Raw genomic sequence first — 17982 nt, forward strand, 5'->3', positions numbered from 1 at the left:
GAAAACAAGCCATTTATAGACAACAATAATTTATTAATCTCCATAAATTTAATAATATAATTTGATACGGCCACTCTTTTAATACTTAACTTAATTTATATAATTATTATAAATAAAAATATATAATACCAAATCTGAGGGCAGAAAAAGAAATTTATTAAATATGCACAAGCGTTGGTTACAGAACGTGCATTCTTATTCAAGATAATATGTAGATAAAACTAGCCCCCCTTTTTTAATTCACGAAAAGGACGCAGCGCTGTTAAGCTGTTAAAAACTGGTCCTATTTGAGATATAAAATATAGATATAATCCAATAAAAACTGTGAATAACTTTATTCCCCCAAATAATACACAGAATTCCTCTTTTCTTTTATCATCAAAGATCTGACGACTCCGCGTTTGGGGATGTTGGAGTCTTTCTCTCTGCACCTCCAACTTATTCAGATCTGCAATGTTATGTACACAGTCAGCAGAGAGCAAATACCGCAATGATCCTGAATCAAATGATAGCTTCCAAAGAACAGATAGTGAGAAGAGGTTGGTGAGAACTGTAGTTTATCTCAAAACTAATTTAGACCAACCTATTTAAGCAGGTTTTTCTTCCATTAACTATCATTTTCAATATTTCTCTCCCTCCCTCTCTCCTCTCCTCTCCTCATTCATTCACTGTAAAAATATATATATTTTCGTCATTTAACAAAATATCACCTAAATTTATTGTTTTTTTATATATAATATCAACTCTTATCATGATACCATTAAACCGATATAACTGAACACCATAATTTTTTTAAATCGATTTAAGCTACCTTATTCAAAGTTTTAGAAATAAGCTTAGCTAATCAGGTTTAGGAGATATACCACTTCTGAACGCAACTTTTACAGCTTTGATTTTCTAAATAGTCTTGCTCTTAGCTCCCCTGCGACAGCATCGATAAATTCTTCGGTGTTCAGGTAATGTTCTCGCTTAACCCTGCAAATGATAGTAGGAGTTACATTCTTTCACTTTAAATAAAAGACAAAATATATCAATCATCTAGAGAATTAGTGTCCTCTGTGAGTACTTGAATCCATGAATGAGGAGGGCAAGATCTTTGGTCATCTTTCCGGACTCCACCACTCCTACACAAGAAGCTTCCAGTTTCCCGGTGAAATCAAGTAGCCTATCATTGCCATCAAGCTTTGCCCTGTTCAGGTATTTAACATACATAAGGGGATTAGTACCTTCAATATAAGGGATTCATTGAAGTCCAATACTTTGAAACATTTAACATAGACCAAATAATAGGACTCAAATGATTGCTATAGATCAATAAGTTGCAACCGAATTAAGTCACGATATGAAGTTTACAAGCAACGATCAGGATGAACATAAAGGATCATAATATCACAAAATTCACTGTTTTCCACAGTCAGAAAATTATGCACTACTGTGTTCATTTAGGCTCTGCCATGAAAGATTTATCTTTCCCACCCAAAAGAAATCGTTTATTTACACACACCTATGTGCAAGCCCTCTTGACCAAGCAAAGATGGAAGCAATGCTATTAGTACTAGTCTCTCCTCCCCTTTGGTGAACTCGGTAATGTCGCGTAACTGTACCATGTGCAGCTTCTGCTTCAATAGTTTTTCCATCAGGACACACCTATAGAATACAAAATACAAGATATTTAGTGGCTACTGAATTCTTCTGTGACAGCTAAAGGTGTACCTGAAGCATCCTAATTTAATATACTAATTGTAGCAGCAATCTTATGTAACTGTGATAAATGAGGACAACAGGCATTGCAGATCAATCAAAGGTATACGTACCAGCACTGATGTCATTAATCCAAGCGAACCGAAACCTACAGAAATAGAGAAAAATAAGGAGTGATTATCAAATGCACTGTAACAAGTAGTTTACCAACATCATTTTATAAACATGCACACATTGTATGGCATATAAGATTTAGGTAATAAAAATTGAAAAAAAAAATACCTTGAGCTAAGAAATCACTCTGCACATCTCCATCATAGTTCTTGCAAGCCCACACATAACCACCTTCACTCTTTAAAGCGTAGGCAACCATATCGTCAATAAGTCGATGTTCATACCTGCCCAAATCAAAACTCAAAAGCATGTTGACAAATAGATAACAGTGGAATAAAAAACATAGTAATTATATAAGTCGAATAGTGCACCATATTCCTGCAGCCTCAAACTTGGCTTGCCATCCTGTTTCATAAACCTCTTGGAATATGTCCTTGAACCTACAGTACAGAATTACATTGAAAATACAATGATCATGGGAAATTTGAAGAATAAGTATATTTAGCTACATGGCACCAGATGAAATGGCTTAAATTGCAGTACATTGGAAGTTTGATGAATGGGACTGAAACAAGAAAAACCACATACCTCCCGTCATACTTTTTGAGGATAGTATTTTTGGTGCTAAGATAAAGCGGCCACCCTTTTTGGTATGCAGTATTCATTGAAGAATCAGCAAAAGCACGAATAGACTTTACATGCAAAAAAATCCAAAGATAAATTTATAAAGGCTCTGATTCAGATTAAAAGATCATAAGTTTAGATGTTTGGCTATACCTCATCCGTATTATACATAGACAAGGCCACTCCACCAGCACCTTTAAAATTGAACACCTCTAACTCAACATTTTCTTCTTTTCCCTCTAAAAAAAACAAGACCACAAGAATTATTGACAAACAAAGTGTAATATAGCTACCAAAAAACAAGGAATCACAATCATTGTATTAATTCTTTCCTTGATTGATACAGTTATTGCCCTAATTATTACTACATAGTGCAGCAGAAACATATACATAGGTCTCCTGGTTGGAGCTTGTGTGGCCCCTGCACCCCTAATCCACTAGCAAAATACCAAGTTGCAACTAGAGACACCTCAATTCCAGATGCAATCCCCAAATTCCGTACAACTCTTATAATTAAATAAACAAAAAAGATAGTCATCTAAGCATCAAGCACCTCTGCACCAGCCACCACAACAACTTATACTAGAAATTTGGATAACCATAAAAATGATTAATATCAAATTAAGAATTTACCTACCAAATACTAACTTAAGCTTTCCAGGCCCTTTAATAACAGTATCGGTTGCTCGGTACTGATCACCAAAAGCATGCCTTCCAATGCATATGGGCTTTGTCCATCCTGTAAGTACAAAAGATGATAAAAGATAGAGAAGTAGAAGGTATTGCAAATATAGCATGTCCCTCACTACCTGTTACAAGTCGTGGAATGTTCTTGCAGATGATTGGTTCTCTGAAAACAGTTCCTGAAGGAGGAAAAATGTGAAAGAGCACAAAATGAATACTTTATGACCTGATAATCTACAAGGTAAAGAAATTATACCATTCAAGATATTTCTTATTGTCCCATTCGGACTCTTCCACATGGATTTTAAATTAAATTCCTTCACACGAGCTTCATCTGTTAGCCATGATAGAAGAAACAGATCTAAATTCAGTCAAGAAGAATATCTGAAGGTGCAATACTACAAACCATATATGTAAAAACACCTGTTCCCATCAGTTCAACTATACCTGGAGTAATAGTTGCACATTTTATTGCGACATTATATCTGCAAACAGAAGAAAATGAGTTAAGGTTAGAAAACAGTATAGCAACAACATAATGAAATAATCTAGGATACATGTCCAACCAATTAAGTGGCAAATCAAGAAATTAGATTAATATTATAAGGAAATAGCAGCCCTGACACTGGATGCAAAGAGAAAGTCTTGTAACTAGCCATTTCAATGTGTATATCAGATAACATAACTTCCATTATAGCACTCATTAGCATTAACACTTAATAGAATGCAGCTGAGAGGATTACACAGAAAGATTGTCAAATTTTGCAATGCCGATACATGGAGAAATAATCAAAAGAATTAAAGAATTATCATATCACACATATTGGTATAGATACAAAACACAGGATCTTCCAACAACAAAGAGAAAATGTAACCAGAACAAAAATATAAAGACCAGAAATTTGATCAGATGATGTCCTCACTTAAGAGTAGCTTCTGCACTTTCTACTGTAACTCTGTCCTCTGTAGCATCACGATTAGGAAGACCTAGGTCAAAGTACTTTATGTCCAAGTCCAGGAAAGGGAAAATAAGCTGCAGCGTCATCAAACTCTTGCATTTAGAAAATTGATACAATGAAACGCATAACAAAGGAGAATTTTTGTCAAATTGTATTGAAATAAAAGAAATAAAAGAAAGGAGGAGATATCTACAAACAAGAAAAATGAAGCAAGAAAAGTTCTGGAAGTAGTTGCAAAGATAAAAGCCCTGATTCACCTTATCTTTGATAGATTTCCAAATAACTCGAGTCATTTCATCACCTGTGCCAAAGAACAAAAGAACAGATGCCAATAGCAGTTTAACAATGACACGAGCAATGAATATCAGATGAATACACACATCAATGAAATGAACTAAAACACTATCTGAAATTTTGTAATTTAAAGGAAACATGACATAGCTCCAAAGTTTTCTGAGTGCCTAGAATATTTACTGCAGAGACCTTTAACAAATCTAACATGACATTTGTGACGACTGCTTAGGAATTCATTTTATCAGATCAGTTGTAGATAGATTTACTGTCAACAAAATCTCCTTTTGGCAAATCACTTTTCCCTTCCAAGATTATGTTGACATAGGCAAGGGGAGAATCAAAGGGAAGTTCCTCAGCGAGGTAGAATATCATCTCTATTCACAGTACCTAAATGACGTGCAATAGATTCACCGACAATAAACAAAGCTACAAAGAACGCAAAGACTTCTTTCAAAAGATTCGTACAGAAACCGTTCCTATTTAAATTGTATTGCCGTAATTTATTCTCCCCGACAGCAAGTAACATCATTGCACATCTGATCTATTGGGTCTAAACTTGAAACAAGCATCTTAATATGTATTTACTGAAACAAAGGTAACAGACGAAAGGTCTGAAGAATTCAAACAAAAAACAAAACGAAAAAATAAAAGAAAATACAAGCTTTGACAGAGCTCTTAAAAACTTTTGATACACACATTGATAAGGCGAAGAAATTGACCGTTTATATTACCGTACGAAGCACACACCGAAAAGAAAATTTTAACGAACCACTTCGAAATCACACCCAATCTAAACCCAAATACGGCAATTAATTAGCATAAAAAACTGCTGCGAATCAGAGATCAAAACTAGGGGTTTTGCTCACCGTCCATCTCGACGATCGGATTCGCGACCTTGATCTTTTCGAACGCCATCTTTTTCCTGCAAGAGGAGATTAATCGAAGAAAATAAAATGAAAATTATTTTTTGGAACACAGAGAAGCAATATAAGAGCGAACCTTTCTTTCGAGCGTCCTCGTAGCGTCCAAGTTGGCCGACTTAAGAAGTTGAGATCTTCGTGTTTACTGCGGAGTCACGAAATTGCCACTGTCGATTGAGATTGCTTTGTTATTATAAAATATAATAAAACGCTGGACTTGTTTCGTAGTCAAAAGGATCAAAATTTGGAATTGTTCTCAAAACCGTGGGTTGCGTCGCACCGTCCATTTGTATCCTAGTTGGATACTCTTGATGGTTTTGGCTAAGATAAGCAGGGAATTTATTGCTGATTTACTGAATATTTGTGACTGACTATATTACTTACCTAATAACCATCATTTACCTCGCCAGGGTTCGGCACCTCCTCCTTACTCTCCCTCTACTGGAAATTTTCTTTGCTGCCGTCCTAGGCAATCCCTCGCTCTCGCTTTCGCTCTCCCTCTCCCGTTTAGCTCATCTAGCTCTTTGAGAGTCTTTTCACTCTTTCTTTCTTTTTTTCGCTCTCCTTCCTTTTCCTTTTTATTTTTTCCGTCCTTGTAGAAGTCTCTCCCTTTGTTATTACCCCCTCTAAAAATGCTCACTCCACCCCAACCTCTCATTGTCACCGTCTTTATCTCTCCTCGCCTTTCGTCCTTATTACTAGTGGCTGACCAACAACATAGTCGGAGGTGGAGTCTCGATTTTGCCGCCTTTTGTCTCTCGTGGTTTGGGTTGAGTCGGTCCTAGGTCGCTAAAGACTTGCTTTATTATTGTGGATTGATCCTAACATGTTTTTTTTTTGTTGACTGTCACTTTTTTTATTGCCTATTCTATTCTCACTAGCATGCCGCGTTCGCTATAATTACTATGTCTCGATTATCAATTCCACCATATTTATCTTGTGGCATTTCTTTGGATGTTCAACCTCACTACCTTTACAACCTTGCCATCTCACCTTCCCTCTAATATGGTAAGGGTTCATCTAAGGTGATCCTTTGTTGGCCCTTACATTGTTTCCATTGAGTTCAAATTTTTTATTTTTATATGAGCCATAAAGATACATTACTTTATAATATGTATTGATCATGAATAAGTTGTAATTAGCTGACCAATGGTTCTTTATAATTTAGGTACCAACTTAATTATATCTTGTGCATCAGTTAGGCTCAATATTTATATATCAATATTATACCGTTAGTGAGGCTTTATGAAATATTTTTTTTATAATTTATAAATCAAAATTATAACATCTTAAAATTAGTAAATTTATCACCCTACGAAATCGAAAAAAAAAATCATAATTTACAGCATATGCACTTCATTCTTCCCTTCAAAGAATAAAAATGTGCATACCATATTCTTGTCCCTACTAATATGATATATAATATTTTTTAATTAAAATTAAGAAAATATATTGAAGTAATTAAAAGGAACGTTAAGATATTTAATATCAAATGTTGAAGTACTTAGTTGAATAAGAGAGTTCCGTGACCAAATATTTGTTTAAAATGTAATAAGAAATAAGTCGTCCTAAATTTGTAATATTGAAGAATAATACATGAGTTAAAAGAGCGAGATAGAAATGAGTGAGATTTAAGTGTATATTTAAAAAAAAAACTATTTTTCAGATGCATTTTTTTTTATATAAAAGAGGAGAGAAAAAATATACGTTAAAAAACTACATAAAAACTTAGAATTATATTTTAAAATGCTACATAGATGTTATATATACCAAAACAAACAAAGTTTTAGATTCGCACGTCTAGATATATCAAACCAAACAGTTTATTTACATTTTTAAGATGCACATCTCTAGATATTGCAAATTAAAAATTAACAAAATATATTTTAACATCTCTTTAATTTAATTTATACCTTAGTATATAAAAAGAATAAGATTTTATAAATCGCAACCTAAAATATAATTTTTGATATTGGATTATAAATGTGTATATGCAGTTCTTTTAAATAGATGATATACTGTGGATGTGAAGTTTTTTCCGAGTCGAAATACGACTCGCTCTAAACCAATCACTCTTCCCTCCATCTCAGTTTCCGCTTCCCGCCATGGTGGATCCTTACGTACGCACATATAGGAATTAATTATATAATCGTATATAGGACACAAGCATGTTGGACATCGTATTTTTCTAACGAAATAAGAGCAAAAAGAAAAAAAAAAGAAAAGGAAAAAGAAAACCGAAGCTGAAATCGTAACGCCATCCCGACCTCGTCTTTTTATCTCTCTCCTCGCGTTCGAAAATTTCGATTCCAACTTGGATTTGGAGCCAAAAGGAAGGAGGGAAGAACCGAAAGAGAAGAAATCGTGAATCCATCCAAGTATTTCTCGCATCGAGTGACCAACCAGAGATCCCGAACTCCCCCCCGCTGTCTTAAATTCTCCTTCAACCGCACGGAACCTCTCTTTTGCTTCGCCAATTAGGGGTTTCTCCACTCCCCGAACCCTTGATTACTCTATCGGAATTAGGGTTTTCTCCGCTGAGAAGGCCCTAAGGATGATAATTAAGCGGAATCTGAGGTCCCAGATGCCGTCCCTGAAGCGCTGCAAAGCCGAGAACCCCTCCTTTCCCGGCGATGGCGATGAGGAAGTCTCCGGCGGTGAGGTGGGCCGGCGGAAGCGGCGGAAGGAGGAAGGTGGAGTCTTTCCGATCGAGGTGCTCGAGGATGTCTCCGGCGCTGGGATTCCCCGGATCTCAGGAGAACTCCGGCAGGGTTTGGAGGTGGAGTCGTGTTTCACCGAGGTCTCGATCTGCCACAGAGAGGTGGAATCGATGTCGAGAGAGAAGGAGAAGCCTGTGGTGAGGACGTCGAGGGGGCGGGCGCAGGTTCTGCCTTCAAGGTTCAAGGACTCAGTCCTCATTGATGCCGGGAAGAAGGAGAAGCCCAAGTCGAAAGGTTCGGAGATAGGTTTCCGCGATAAAGGAGATCTCGTGGGAGCTAAAGATCGGATCTATAGCCACAAAGAGGCTACCTTTAGCGCACAATCTATTTCGCACCCACAATTGTTCGCGGAAGAGGAGTGTTACGTGGCGTGCAGGGATGTAACAAGTGGGAAGAAGTGTTCGTTCTCCTGTAGTACCCTCACGTCGTTGAATGAGAGTGGGGTGGAGGAGAGCAATCCAAGTGCCGCGACAATTTTAGAAGAGGTGTGTGGTGATTTAAATACTGCGGCGGTGGAATGCAGGCCACGAAAGGAGAGTGTAGAAAGAAAAGAGGATTTCTTTTGGCCGGAGGATTTTGTTTTGGGCGACGTAGTTTGGGCGAAGTCGGGGAAGAAGTACCCAGCTTGGCCTGCGGTGGTGATTGATCCATTGCAACAAGCTCCCGAAGTAGTTCTGAATTCCTGCATTCCTGGTGCTACTTGTGTGATGTTCTTTGGCTATTCTGGGAATGGAAATGAAAGGGTAATCACACATTGTGTTTGGATCTTCCTTTTCTGTTTCTCCTAATATGCTCTTTTAGCCATTCAATTATATTTGTTCGCTTGGCTTTATCTGACCCTGGAGTCAATTTGTCTCTGAGCAGGATTATGCATGGGTGAAGCAAGGGATGCTTTTTCCTTTCATAGATTATCTGGACAGGTATGTACTACGAATCTTATATAGAAGAGCTAATTTTACTATGGGTTCTAAGATTATTTACTCAGTTTATTTTATTTTATTCAGGTTTCAGGGCCAGCAGTTGTATAAGACCAAGCCTAGCAAATTCAGGATGGCCATAGAAGAGGCTTTCTTAGCTGTACATGACGTTTTAGATATTCAACTGGATGGAACGGACACAGCTGCACAGCCTGCATACAATCAATCTGCTCATAGGGGCTTGCAGGAGGCCACTGATTCAAACCACGAGCAGGAATGCCAATCAGATACACAGGCAAGAAGCTAGTTACTCTGGTTATCAATGCAACATCTCATCAATAATTTGTTGGTAAAACACTGTAGGAATAAAGTCTTGGCTTTCTAAGACATAAGAATACTTATGATGGCTTTGGCTCATCACTATAACTGAGCAAAGCGTAGTTACATTAAAAAACATCATATCGAAAGCTTACGGCATATCTTCATAAAAGTTCACTTCCTGGCCATCTTGGTATCTCTCACAAATTGACCATTTTGAGTTTGTTTAAACTGATTTTCCATTAGGATATAGTTGAATCATTTCTCCTATTGCCTAAATGCCTGACTGAGCACCTGACAATGGGCAGTTGAATCATTTTTCCTATTAGGATAATGCTCTGGGCAATACATATAAGTATCTCAATAGACCTCTCTATTGTTGCACCTATTACCCCATATATGCATAATCTCAAGTTCTAAAGGCAACTAATTTCTGCTGAGATCTGTGGCTTTAATTGTATCATGGAGTCATAAATCTAAATGGTGTTATGATTTAGGAGGCTTGTTTTTGCCAGCTCAATGGGTTTACCAGTTTCAATTCTTTGTAGGCTGTAAGCAAATCAGAACTCCATTGTGAAAGTTGTGGGATGAGTCTTCCACCCAAGTATGCAAAGAAAAGGAAGCATGAGTCTGAACAACTACTGTGCAAACATTGTGATAAGGTTTGTACCTTACTTTCATGATCTATGTTGGTGGTTGCTTCAGATTGGTTCTTTTCAATATTCTAGTAGGGCTTCTGGAGTTTGTTAGACATAATCTTTGTGCAAATTAGTAGGTTTTCACAACTTTGTAGCTTGCCATCTTTGCAGCTATTAAAATCGAAGCAATATTGTGGTATATGTAAGAAAATCTGGCATCATACTGATGGTGGAAATTGGGTAAGAAGATCTGTATAACATGCAATTTCTTAAGACCGGATGCTCCTCTTGAATGATACTAGTAATAATACTAACATATATTGATTTTAAATCAGGTTTGTTGTGATGGATGCCAAGTTTGGGTTCATGTAGAATGTGACAAAACGTGCAGCAACATAGAGGTCTCACTTTGTTTTTTTGTTTTCTTTTTCCTTATTGGTTTGCCTATTACTGATTGGAGATTTTATGTTGAAGGATTTGGAAGAGATTGATTATTTCTGCCCTGATTGCAAAGCAAAATCCAAGAAAGTGCCGAAAGCCGCAAAGAAAAATTTGCCTGGCAGCACGCAGTTAGTTACCTCTCATTTACCTTATTCTGGAATATCTTGGAAATAGTATGTCTAGATAATGCTAAGAAGCTAAATGTTTTTTCACAGATGCAGTAGCAGCAATTTGCAGGAGGGATTGGCCAGTGAAATACCTGTTTGGTGTAATGGCATGGAAGCATTATATTTATCCAAGGAGCACATGTAAGCATTAAAAGTTGGGATTTTTTCTTTAGTGCTGATCTTGCACTGTTCAATTCTAAGTTGACTGTTTCAACCTTATAGTATCTAGTGAAACATTTTTCAGCAGGTTGCTCCATGTCCTTTGATTTGCAATTTAGGGTGTCATAATCATATTGACCCGATCGGTGTTTGTATTGCTAGATTGTGTATTATTTTGTGTAATTACTATCTTTTCCATAACACTTGAAACTTATGTAAACATGTATATAATCTGACCTCATAATTTAAGTAATAATGCCTTGAATTAACATATGCAGTTAGATTTCTAACTACAAAAGTTAAAGAGTTATAACATCTAGTTTTTAAAGTCTACCACTTGTAGAAATATCGAATTGAGCAAGCTTTCCTGGACCATTCTATGTTTCTTAGTCTAATTGACTGGATCCTTAGGGAAGTGGTGTTAGAAGGTCAAATATTTGCAGTGATCATATTGATATTAGTCCATTTTCGGTTCTATCACTTCCTTGTCACATTGTGTTTATTTCTAGTTCTAACTTCCAACAATCTGTTGGGCAATCGCTTGGCCATTCTAAAGGATGTGGCTCTAAGGCCTTGCTGTTGAATCTTTCTATTGAGACAAAAGTCACAAAACTTGACTAATTTTAGTGACCGATGACTGCATTTCTAACTGTTGATATATCAGAATTTACATGCTCAAATTCTCATGAATCCTAAGTAACTTGTGTACTTCTCTTACAACTTCAAATTTTACTTCCTTATCTGAATTTGGTGCTTTCTCTCGCAGTGTTTTATGTAGCTGCAGCTCTTGCAAGAAGCGGAAGCAAACACTTAGTGAGTGGGAGAGGCATACTGGTTCCAGAAAGAAAAAATGGAAGATTAGTGTTAAAGTCAAAAGCACCATGCAACCATTATGGAAACTGGTACTTCACAGAATCTTGGTTTATTTTTCGGTTATGATAAAGTTCCCGTAGTCATATGCTTGTTTTATCTCCTGCAGCTTGCTAGGTCATCCCTGGCTTCTTACCTATATACTATTCTTGAGACTGATTAAATATTGTTCAGACTCTCTGCACAATTGTGTTTCTGAGATCTGTTGCCATCAGTTTTGTAGAGTTAAATGATTACTGTATGAAACTAAGAATATTCTTTTGGATGAGGATCTAATATATATATATATATGAATATCTTCTTCTATGGACCTGCAGCTGGAAAATTCTTTCGATGGAAATATTAAATATGCATCTGTCAAAACAAGGAAAGAAAAGCTATTAGAAATTCTGCAAGGTAGAATGCTTTTATCATTTGAGTTGGCTACTTATGCCTCTGTCATTGCAAACTTTATGCCTCCACAGCAAGCTTATTAAGTGAGCTGGGTGTGTTTGTGGTTTCATCTAGCAGAAACTTATGATCCACTATATGCTAAATGGACAACTGAACGTTGTGCTGTTTGTCGCTGGGTTGAAGATTGGGAATATAATAAAATCATCATCTGCAACAGGTACTTTGTGCTTTCTTCATTTGGGTCCTTTGCCTTTCTGTCACCAAGTTTTTTCATTAGGCACAATTGCAACTTGGTGCCAGAAGGTCAACGAAATATTTTCAATGAGATAACTCTTGCACCTAGTTTAATTTTTCTATACCTTTTCCAGATGCCAAGTAGCTGTCCACCAAGAATGCTATGGAGCGCAAAACATACAGGATTTTACCTCATGGGTTTGCAGAGCATGTGAAGCCCCTCAACATAAACGGGAGTGTTGCCTATGCCCTGTAAAAGGTTCTTTTCTTACTATGAGAGCTATTTAATAATTATCCTATTCGAAGAATGTTCTGCTGATTGGGTGGTAGAGGAATAATTTATATTTTATTCAATAAAAAAGTGAACTGTTTTAATTATTTTGTTAATTTTTGAAAATCACTTTGCAAAATCTATCAAAGAAAATTTACTTTGAAATTTCTTCTGTCAGCTATTATCTTTTACCTGATGAATCTGTCATGTTTTCTTCCATGAGCTGATGTTTAGGAAGAAAACTGTATCTGCTACAAGTTAGCCTATTAATTAGTGGCTTCGTATGGGACTTACTGACTCTGCTGGGTTTTCAATAGGGGGTGCTCTGAAGCCAACAGATGTTGACACACTGTGGGTTCATATAACATGCGCTTGGTTTCAACCTGAAGTAACTTTTCCTAGGGACGAGAGAATGGAACCTGCAGGAAATATATTGAATATTCCTTTAGAGTCTTTTAAAAAGGTTAACATTTTCAGATTTTTCTTATAATATTATCTTTTCCCAGAATAGATTGTGCGATCTTACTGCAAATCTTGTTCAACAGCTGCGCTGGTTTAATTCTAGAACAATTGACATTATTGAAACTAATGTAATTATTTTCTCCATTTTGCTGCTTTGGCTACAGATTTGTGTGATATGCAAGCAGGTGCATGGTGCCTGTGCACAATGCTGCAAGTGTTCCACTTATTATCATGCAACCTGTGCATCAAGAGCAGGATACTGCATGGAGGTACATATTGATCAGGATAATACCTTTTTTTTTCTTGGAATCATGCTTATGTGAGTAAATGGTACTTTTTATCATTGAATGTAATGAGCTTTAAGGATGACATAGTTATTGGATGTGCTTTATGAGCTATAGATTGGTGATCTGCTAACCAATTTCTACTTGTATTTGTCTTTGTGAATTATCCCCCAGGAAATTGCATAAGATAGTATCTATAATCTATTGCATTTTGTTCAACATGTTTTGTGTAAACATCAATTGTACCTATGCACATTTTACTTCTGTCGTACAATCATGGTTAAACTTCTTTTCATAGCAATTGTGGTTTAGACCATCAAGTGCTGTGTTGGTGTTCTGCTTTATTTTATCTGTGTTCTGTGCCCTCTTTTAATCTAAATTAGTGAAAAGAGATGATTACATTTTGACACATCTTCCGTTATTGCAGTTACAGTGCTTGGAAAGTAATGGCAGTCAGATTATAAAAATGGTTTCATATTGTGCACATCATAGGTATACATCTTATAAAAGATCTGCTACATTTCCCTTTCTCTGTCTGCCATTTGGTCTTTCTTGTCCTTTTGTTAGGCGTCATGAAATGCTAAGCACCTTTCCAGGCTTATAGTCATTTCATTTTTAAGTTCCATCTTCCAACATATGGCCATGATGTCATACAAAACCTGTAGCTTAAACCAGAAAGCCTGTATCCCTTACACTTCGACAAGATAGAATTGATTTCATTTTCTTATTTATGTGCAGATCTCCAAACCCAGATAACGTTCTAATTTTGCATACCCCTAGTGGAGTTTTCTCTACAAAAAATTTGCTCCAGAATAATGAGAAGCAGAATGTTTCGAGGCTTATCAGGAAAGACGTTCCCCATGAGGCAATATTACCTGTTATTCACCCTGAATCCTCAGCTATGAGATGCCTGATTTACAATAAGATGGAAACGAAGGTACATTTATAATTTTTCTCTTTTTCAGGTGTTAGTGAAGGCATGTACCATGTGTAGGAAATAAATACATCTACTATTTTCCAATTTGCCGTTTTTGCTGCATCTCATTTGTTTGGACAGTGATTTTGCATGTTCCTTCTTTGTGGATCAACATGTTGGCTCTCTTTGTATAACACCATGGAGCTCTTTCTAGTTATTCTTGCATTTATTATCTACTATTTCAGAAGAAGGAAGAGGCTATTCTCCACCGCTTAATGGGGTGTCGCCATCATTCTTTTGATACAATTGGAAGCTTGAATACAACTTCAGTATGTCTTTCACTTGATTGGGCATATTAGTCTTTCTATTCAGAATACTTTGGTCTTAATTTTTTTTAATAATATTTCTAACTCATTGTTTAACAGGATGAGAGGGACCCTAGATCATTTTCTACATTCAGGGAACGTCTTTACTACTTACAGGTAAATTACTATCTCATCAGTCTCTTTCATTATAACTGGTGTTGAACATTCATTAATGCTATGTTGTAATCATGCTTCCAGAAAACTGAAAGGTGTAGAGTCTGTTTTGGTAAGTCTGGAATACATGGATGGGGCCTCTTTGCTCGTAGAAACATTCAGGAAGGAGAAATGGTACTATTCAGTTTTAATTACATCAATCCTCCAATTTTGCCTGTTTTACCTGTCAATCTTACTTCTCTTGGCTCCAGATATTACAATTTGTCAGCTTCTAACAAAGGTATATCATCAGGTAATTGAATATCGTGGGGAGCAAGTCCGGCGCAGTGTTGCTGATCTAAGGGAAGCCCGCTATAGGTTGGAGAAAAAGGATTGTTATGTGAGTAGCATTCTCCATCTGGTCTTTCAATTTTTCTTCTCCCTTTGCATGACGTGCTCTTTTTTCCTCTTTCTCCATAATGCGAGATACAAAATGCATAAAATCTTCAGTTTGCTTTCTTCTTGGTACGCATACTTCTCTTTTCAAGCAAAAGGTTGAACAATATATATTTTCTTTTGCTGTAGCCTTAAAAATACATGCCAAGTAAAAATTTCATGTGCTTTAGGTTTCTTTCTCTTGTGTTCCAGGTTATTTGCACCTTGCTAATTATTTTGTGAATCTATTTCTTAAAAACTTGAGCTTTTTTTTCATGGCTCTTTTTTTTATAAAAATATTAAGCTGATCAATAACCTCAAAAATCTGCAAGTACCTATATAATCAAGCCATTGTTGGGTACTGGATAGGCAATAATACATGGTGCAGAGATAACTTTCTTTTGAATGCTTTTTGTGAATTACTAGAAATCAATTTGATTTACTACTGTGAATTCTTGTAGAAATATTAATTTGCATGTCTACATTGCAGCTCTTCAAAATTAGTGAAGATGTAGTGATTGATGCTACAGATAGAGGAAATATAGCACGCCTAATTAACCACTCGGTAAGCCATCACTATTTTACTTCATTTCCTGGATCAAACATCACAATATGACAGAATTCTGTCATTCACATTCTGAAGTCAAGTGTTCTTGATGCAGTGTATGCCGAACTGTTATGCAAGAATTATGACCGTTGGTGATGATAAGAGCCGGATTGTACTTATTGCTAAAAGAGATGTCTCTGTAGGCGAAGAATTAACGTATTGCCACTTAACTATCACTCATTTCTCTTATTTCATACATACAGTTAAAACCCTCACTGTTCCCTCAAAAGGATTTTTTTTTTTTGATGAGGTTAATTTATTCTAGAAGCTAGCTATCCTGAAATTATATCATATCCAATTAAACTTTAATCTGAACTTTCCTACATCTAGCATGCATTTCTAGACAAATTGGCATTTCAGATAAATAAGATACTAATATTATATTAAAGTCCTCTTGGCTTTTCTTTTTGCTATTTGTTGAATTATATTTTTATGTAAATTTGCCTTTACAATTGTGATAGTTATGGATGAGACATGGTCCAAATTTATTTATCAGGAAATATTCCAACTGCCATGTTATTAAAACATTGCATTTAACACCAAATTGTGTTTTGAGTTAAAAGATTTGTTTTGTTAACTGCTGTTCTGAGAATCTGCCAGTTCATCCTAAAGATTGTTAGGCCAATCTGATTGAGCGATTGTGTGCATAACCTGTCTCAATCTTACGCCAATCCTTAATCTCCTACTTGGTGCAGGTACAATTACTTGTTCGATCCTGATGAAGCCGAGGACTGCAAAGTTCCCTGCCTCTGTGGAGCTCCAAACTGCCGTGGATATATGAACTAAATGTACATATTTTACCAATTTACCTCTCATTTTTCTTTTCCCTTGAATGGGTATTCTTTCCTCTTTCACTGAGTTCTTTTGTTCACCTTTTCTCTTTGCCCCCATTGATGAGCTTGTATTTTATCACATTTAATCGATAACTCAAGCTAAAATTAAGTTTGAGATTACGTACTGCATCCACAAAGTTGCCATGGTTGTAAGTTGTGTAATGGTTCATTAACTTTAGTGGTCTCAATGGTGCATCCCTGTTCATTTTTTTTTCTCTCTCAACGGTTTGCAGGAATTTCCTGCAGCTGGGGAATTTGGTTAATACTACTCAAATGTAATTTTTTAAATTTCGGTGCTTAAAATCCCTGGCTGATAATCTTGTCCTAGTAACACCCTACGTTTCCATTATTTTTATATTACTATCTTGTCTTTGAGTAATTTGTGATCCAACCCCTCAATTTTTCTTATATTTTTCATCTAACACTCTGATTTAATTTAACCTAATCATTTTTAACAGAAGTATATTAGCAGTGTTAATGCCAGATAGTGGAAGTAACAATAGGCGTTGGGTTGGAAATATAGAGAAAAGAGGGGTAACTTCATAAAATCTTTAAAGACGGAACTTAATCAGAAAATGATAAAATTGTTGGGTAACATTTGAAAATTTCCTATAAGACTAAGGCGTCTCGGAATGGATTCGTTCCGAGTCCGAGTCCGAGTCCGAGTCCGAGTCCGAGTCCGAGTCTGAGTCCGAGTCTTGTATTATCTAAAATCGAACCTAGTCGTCAGATATAAACGCAACACACGGGCGTCTATAAGACTAACCTCATCGACACATCCCAATTTCCGCCCACCACTAACTCCTCCCTCAATTCTTTGCGCCGTGCAGCCGTGCTCGATCTGCTTCCGAGAAAAGGATTCATGGCAGCGAAGCGTAAACGCATCGAAGAGTCTTCCTCTTCTTCCATCAAGGAGAAGTACGTCAAGCCCAACGCCGACGACCACCGGCTGCGGCAAGATCTTCCGATGGAAGACGCCTTCGGCTCCGAGACCGGCGGATCCGCGAGAGTCGCCGAGGGTAAGGACTGGAAGCTTTGGGTTCTCTTCAACCGGTGGGGCTTCTCGACCAAGAATGGATCGGTTTCATGGGGCCCCCGGGCGGCGCCGGGACCACAGTCGTGGCGGTGCGCGAGGAAGGCCGAAGGATGCTCGGGTTACAGCTCTGGCCGTGCAGAAGCCCAAGTTGTGCCGTGAGTTGAGGAAGATGACACTTCCAAGGGGATGTCGTTCGTTTTCTTGTGCTTCTATTTTTGGTTCCAGGAGAGATCTATTGTTGAATCAAAAAGAGCAATTTGAAGAACAAAAATAAAAGACTCTGGGAATTGGAATTGGAATTGGAATTGGAATAGGAATTGGAATTGGAATAGGAATTGGAATTGGAATATATCTCTCGGTGTGTTGGATTTACCACTATGCTCGTCTCGTATCAGATTTGATGGACCTTTTGTATTTACCTCTAAAATATTAAATAAAAATATCCTTTTAATAAAATATAGGGTCTTTTTTTCAAGAAAAATTGCAGGGTATGGTTTAAACTAAAAAAGTCCATACTGTGAGGGTTC

General features: G+C 36.8%; 2 protein-coding genes across 3 annotated transcripts; one reads left to right on the plus strand and one right to left on the minus strand.

The window, feature by feature from the left end:
- Positions 1-135: 135 nt before the first annotated feature.
- LOC140768312 (isocitrate dehydrogenase [NADP]-like) lies at positions 136-5472 on the minus strand. Its single transcript, XM_073108563.1, has 17 exons — positions 5376-5472; positions 5243-5298; positions 4340-4383; positions 4047-4156; positions 3571-3608; positions 3380-3457; positions 3249-3302; positions 3077-3178; positions 2593-2678; positions 2404-2507; positions 2187-2255; positions 1984-2099; positions 1815-1849; positions 1505-1647; positions 1067-1189; positions 864-975; positions 136-448 (listed from the first exon to the last, which is right to left on the minus strand). The coding sequence occupies exons 2-16, from the start codon at positions 5289-5291 to the stop codon at positions 882-884; spliced, it is 1245 nt and encodes a 414-aa protein (XP_072964664.1). The 5' UTR covers positions 5292-5298; positions 5376-5472; the 3' UTR covers positions 136-448; positions 864-881.
- Positions 5473-7502: 2030 nt separating this feature from the next.
- On the plus strand, positions 7503-16694 carry LOC140768858 (histone-lysine N-methyltransferase ATX4-like). 2 transcript variants are annotated; one of them, XM_073109306.1, is made up of 23 exons: positions 7503-8759; positions 8881-8936; positions 9021-9228; positions 9800-9913; positions 10061-10129; positions 10225-10290; positions 10364-10458; positions 10546-10638; positions 11423-11558; positions 11844-11922; positions 12037-12136; positions 12288-12412; positions 12742-12887; positions 13051-13155; positions 13598-13662; positions 13909-14107; positions 14335-14415; positions 14512-14568; positions 14650-14739; positions 14858-14944; positions 15470-15544; positions 15642-15742; positions 16282-16694. In XM_073109306.1, exons 1-23 carry the CDS (start codon positions 7851-7853, stop codon positions 16370-16372), a joined length of 3147 nt encoding a protein of 1048 aa, XP_072965407.1. In that variant the 5' UTR covers positions 7503-7850; the 3' UTR covers positions 16373-16694. The 2 variants fall into 2 exon arrangements, with proteins under 2 accessions (XP_072965407.1, XP_072965406.1); XM_073109305.1 differs by having other exon boundaries at positions 7504-8759; positions 14332-14415; positions 16282-16693.
- The last annotated feature ends 1288 nt before the right edge of the window (positions 16695-17982 follow it).

Source organism: Typha angustifolia, chromosome 10 (assembly GCF_048772165.1).
Source record: "Typha angustifolia cultivar Huaian chromosome 10, ASM4877216v1, whole genome shotgun sequence".
NCBI classification, from domain to species: Eukaryota; Viridiplantae; Streptophyta; class Magnoliopsida; order Poales; family Typhaceae; genus Typha; species Typha angustifolia.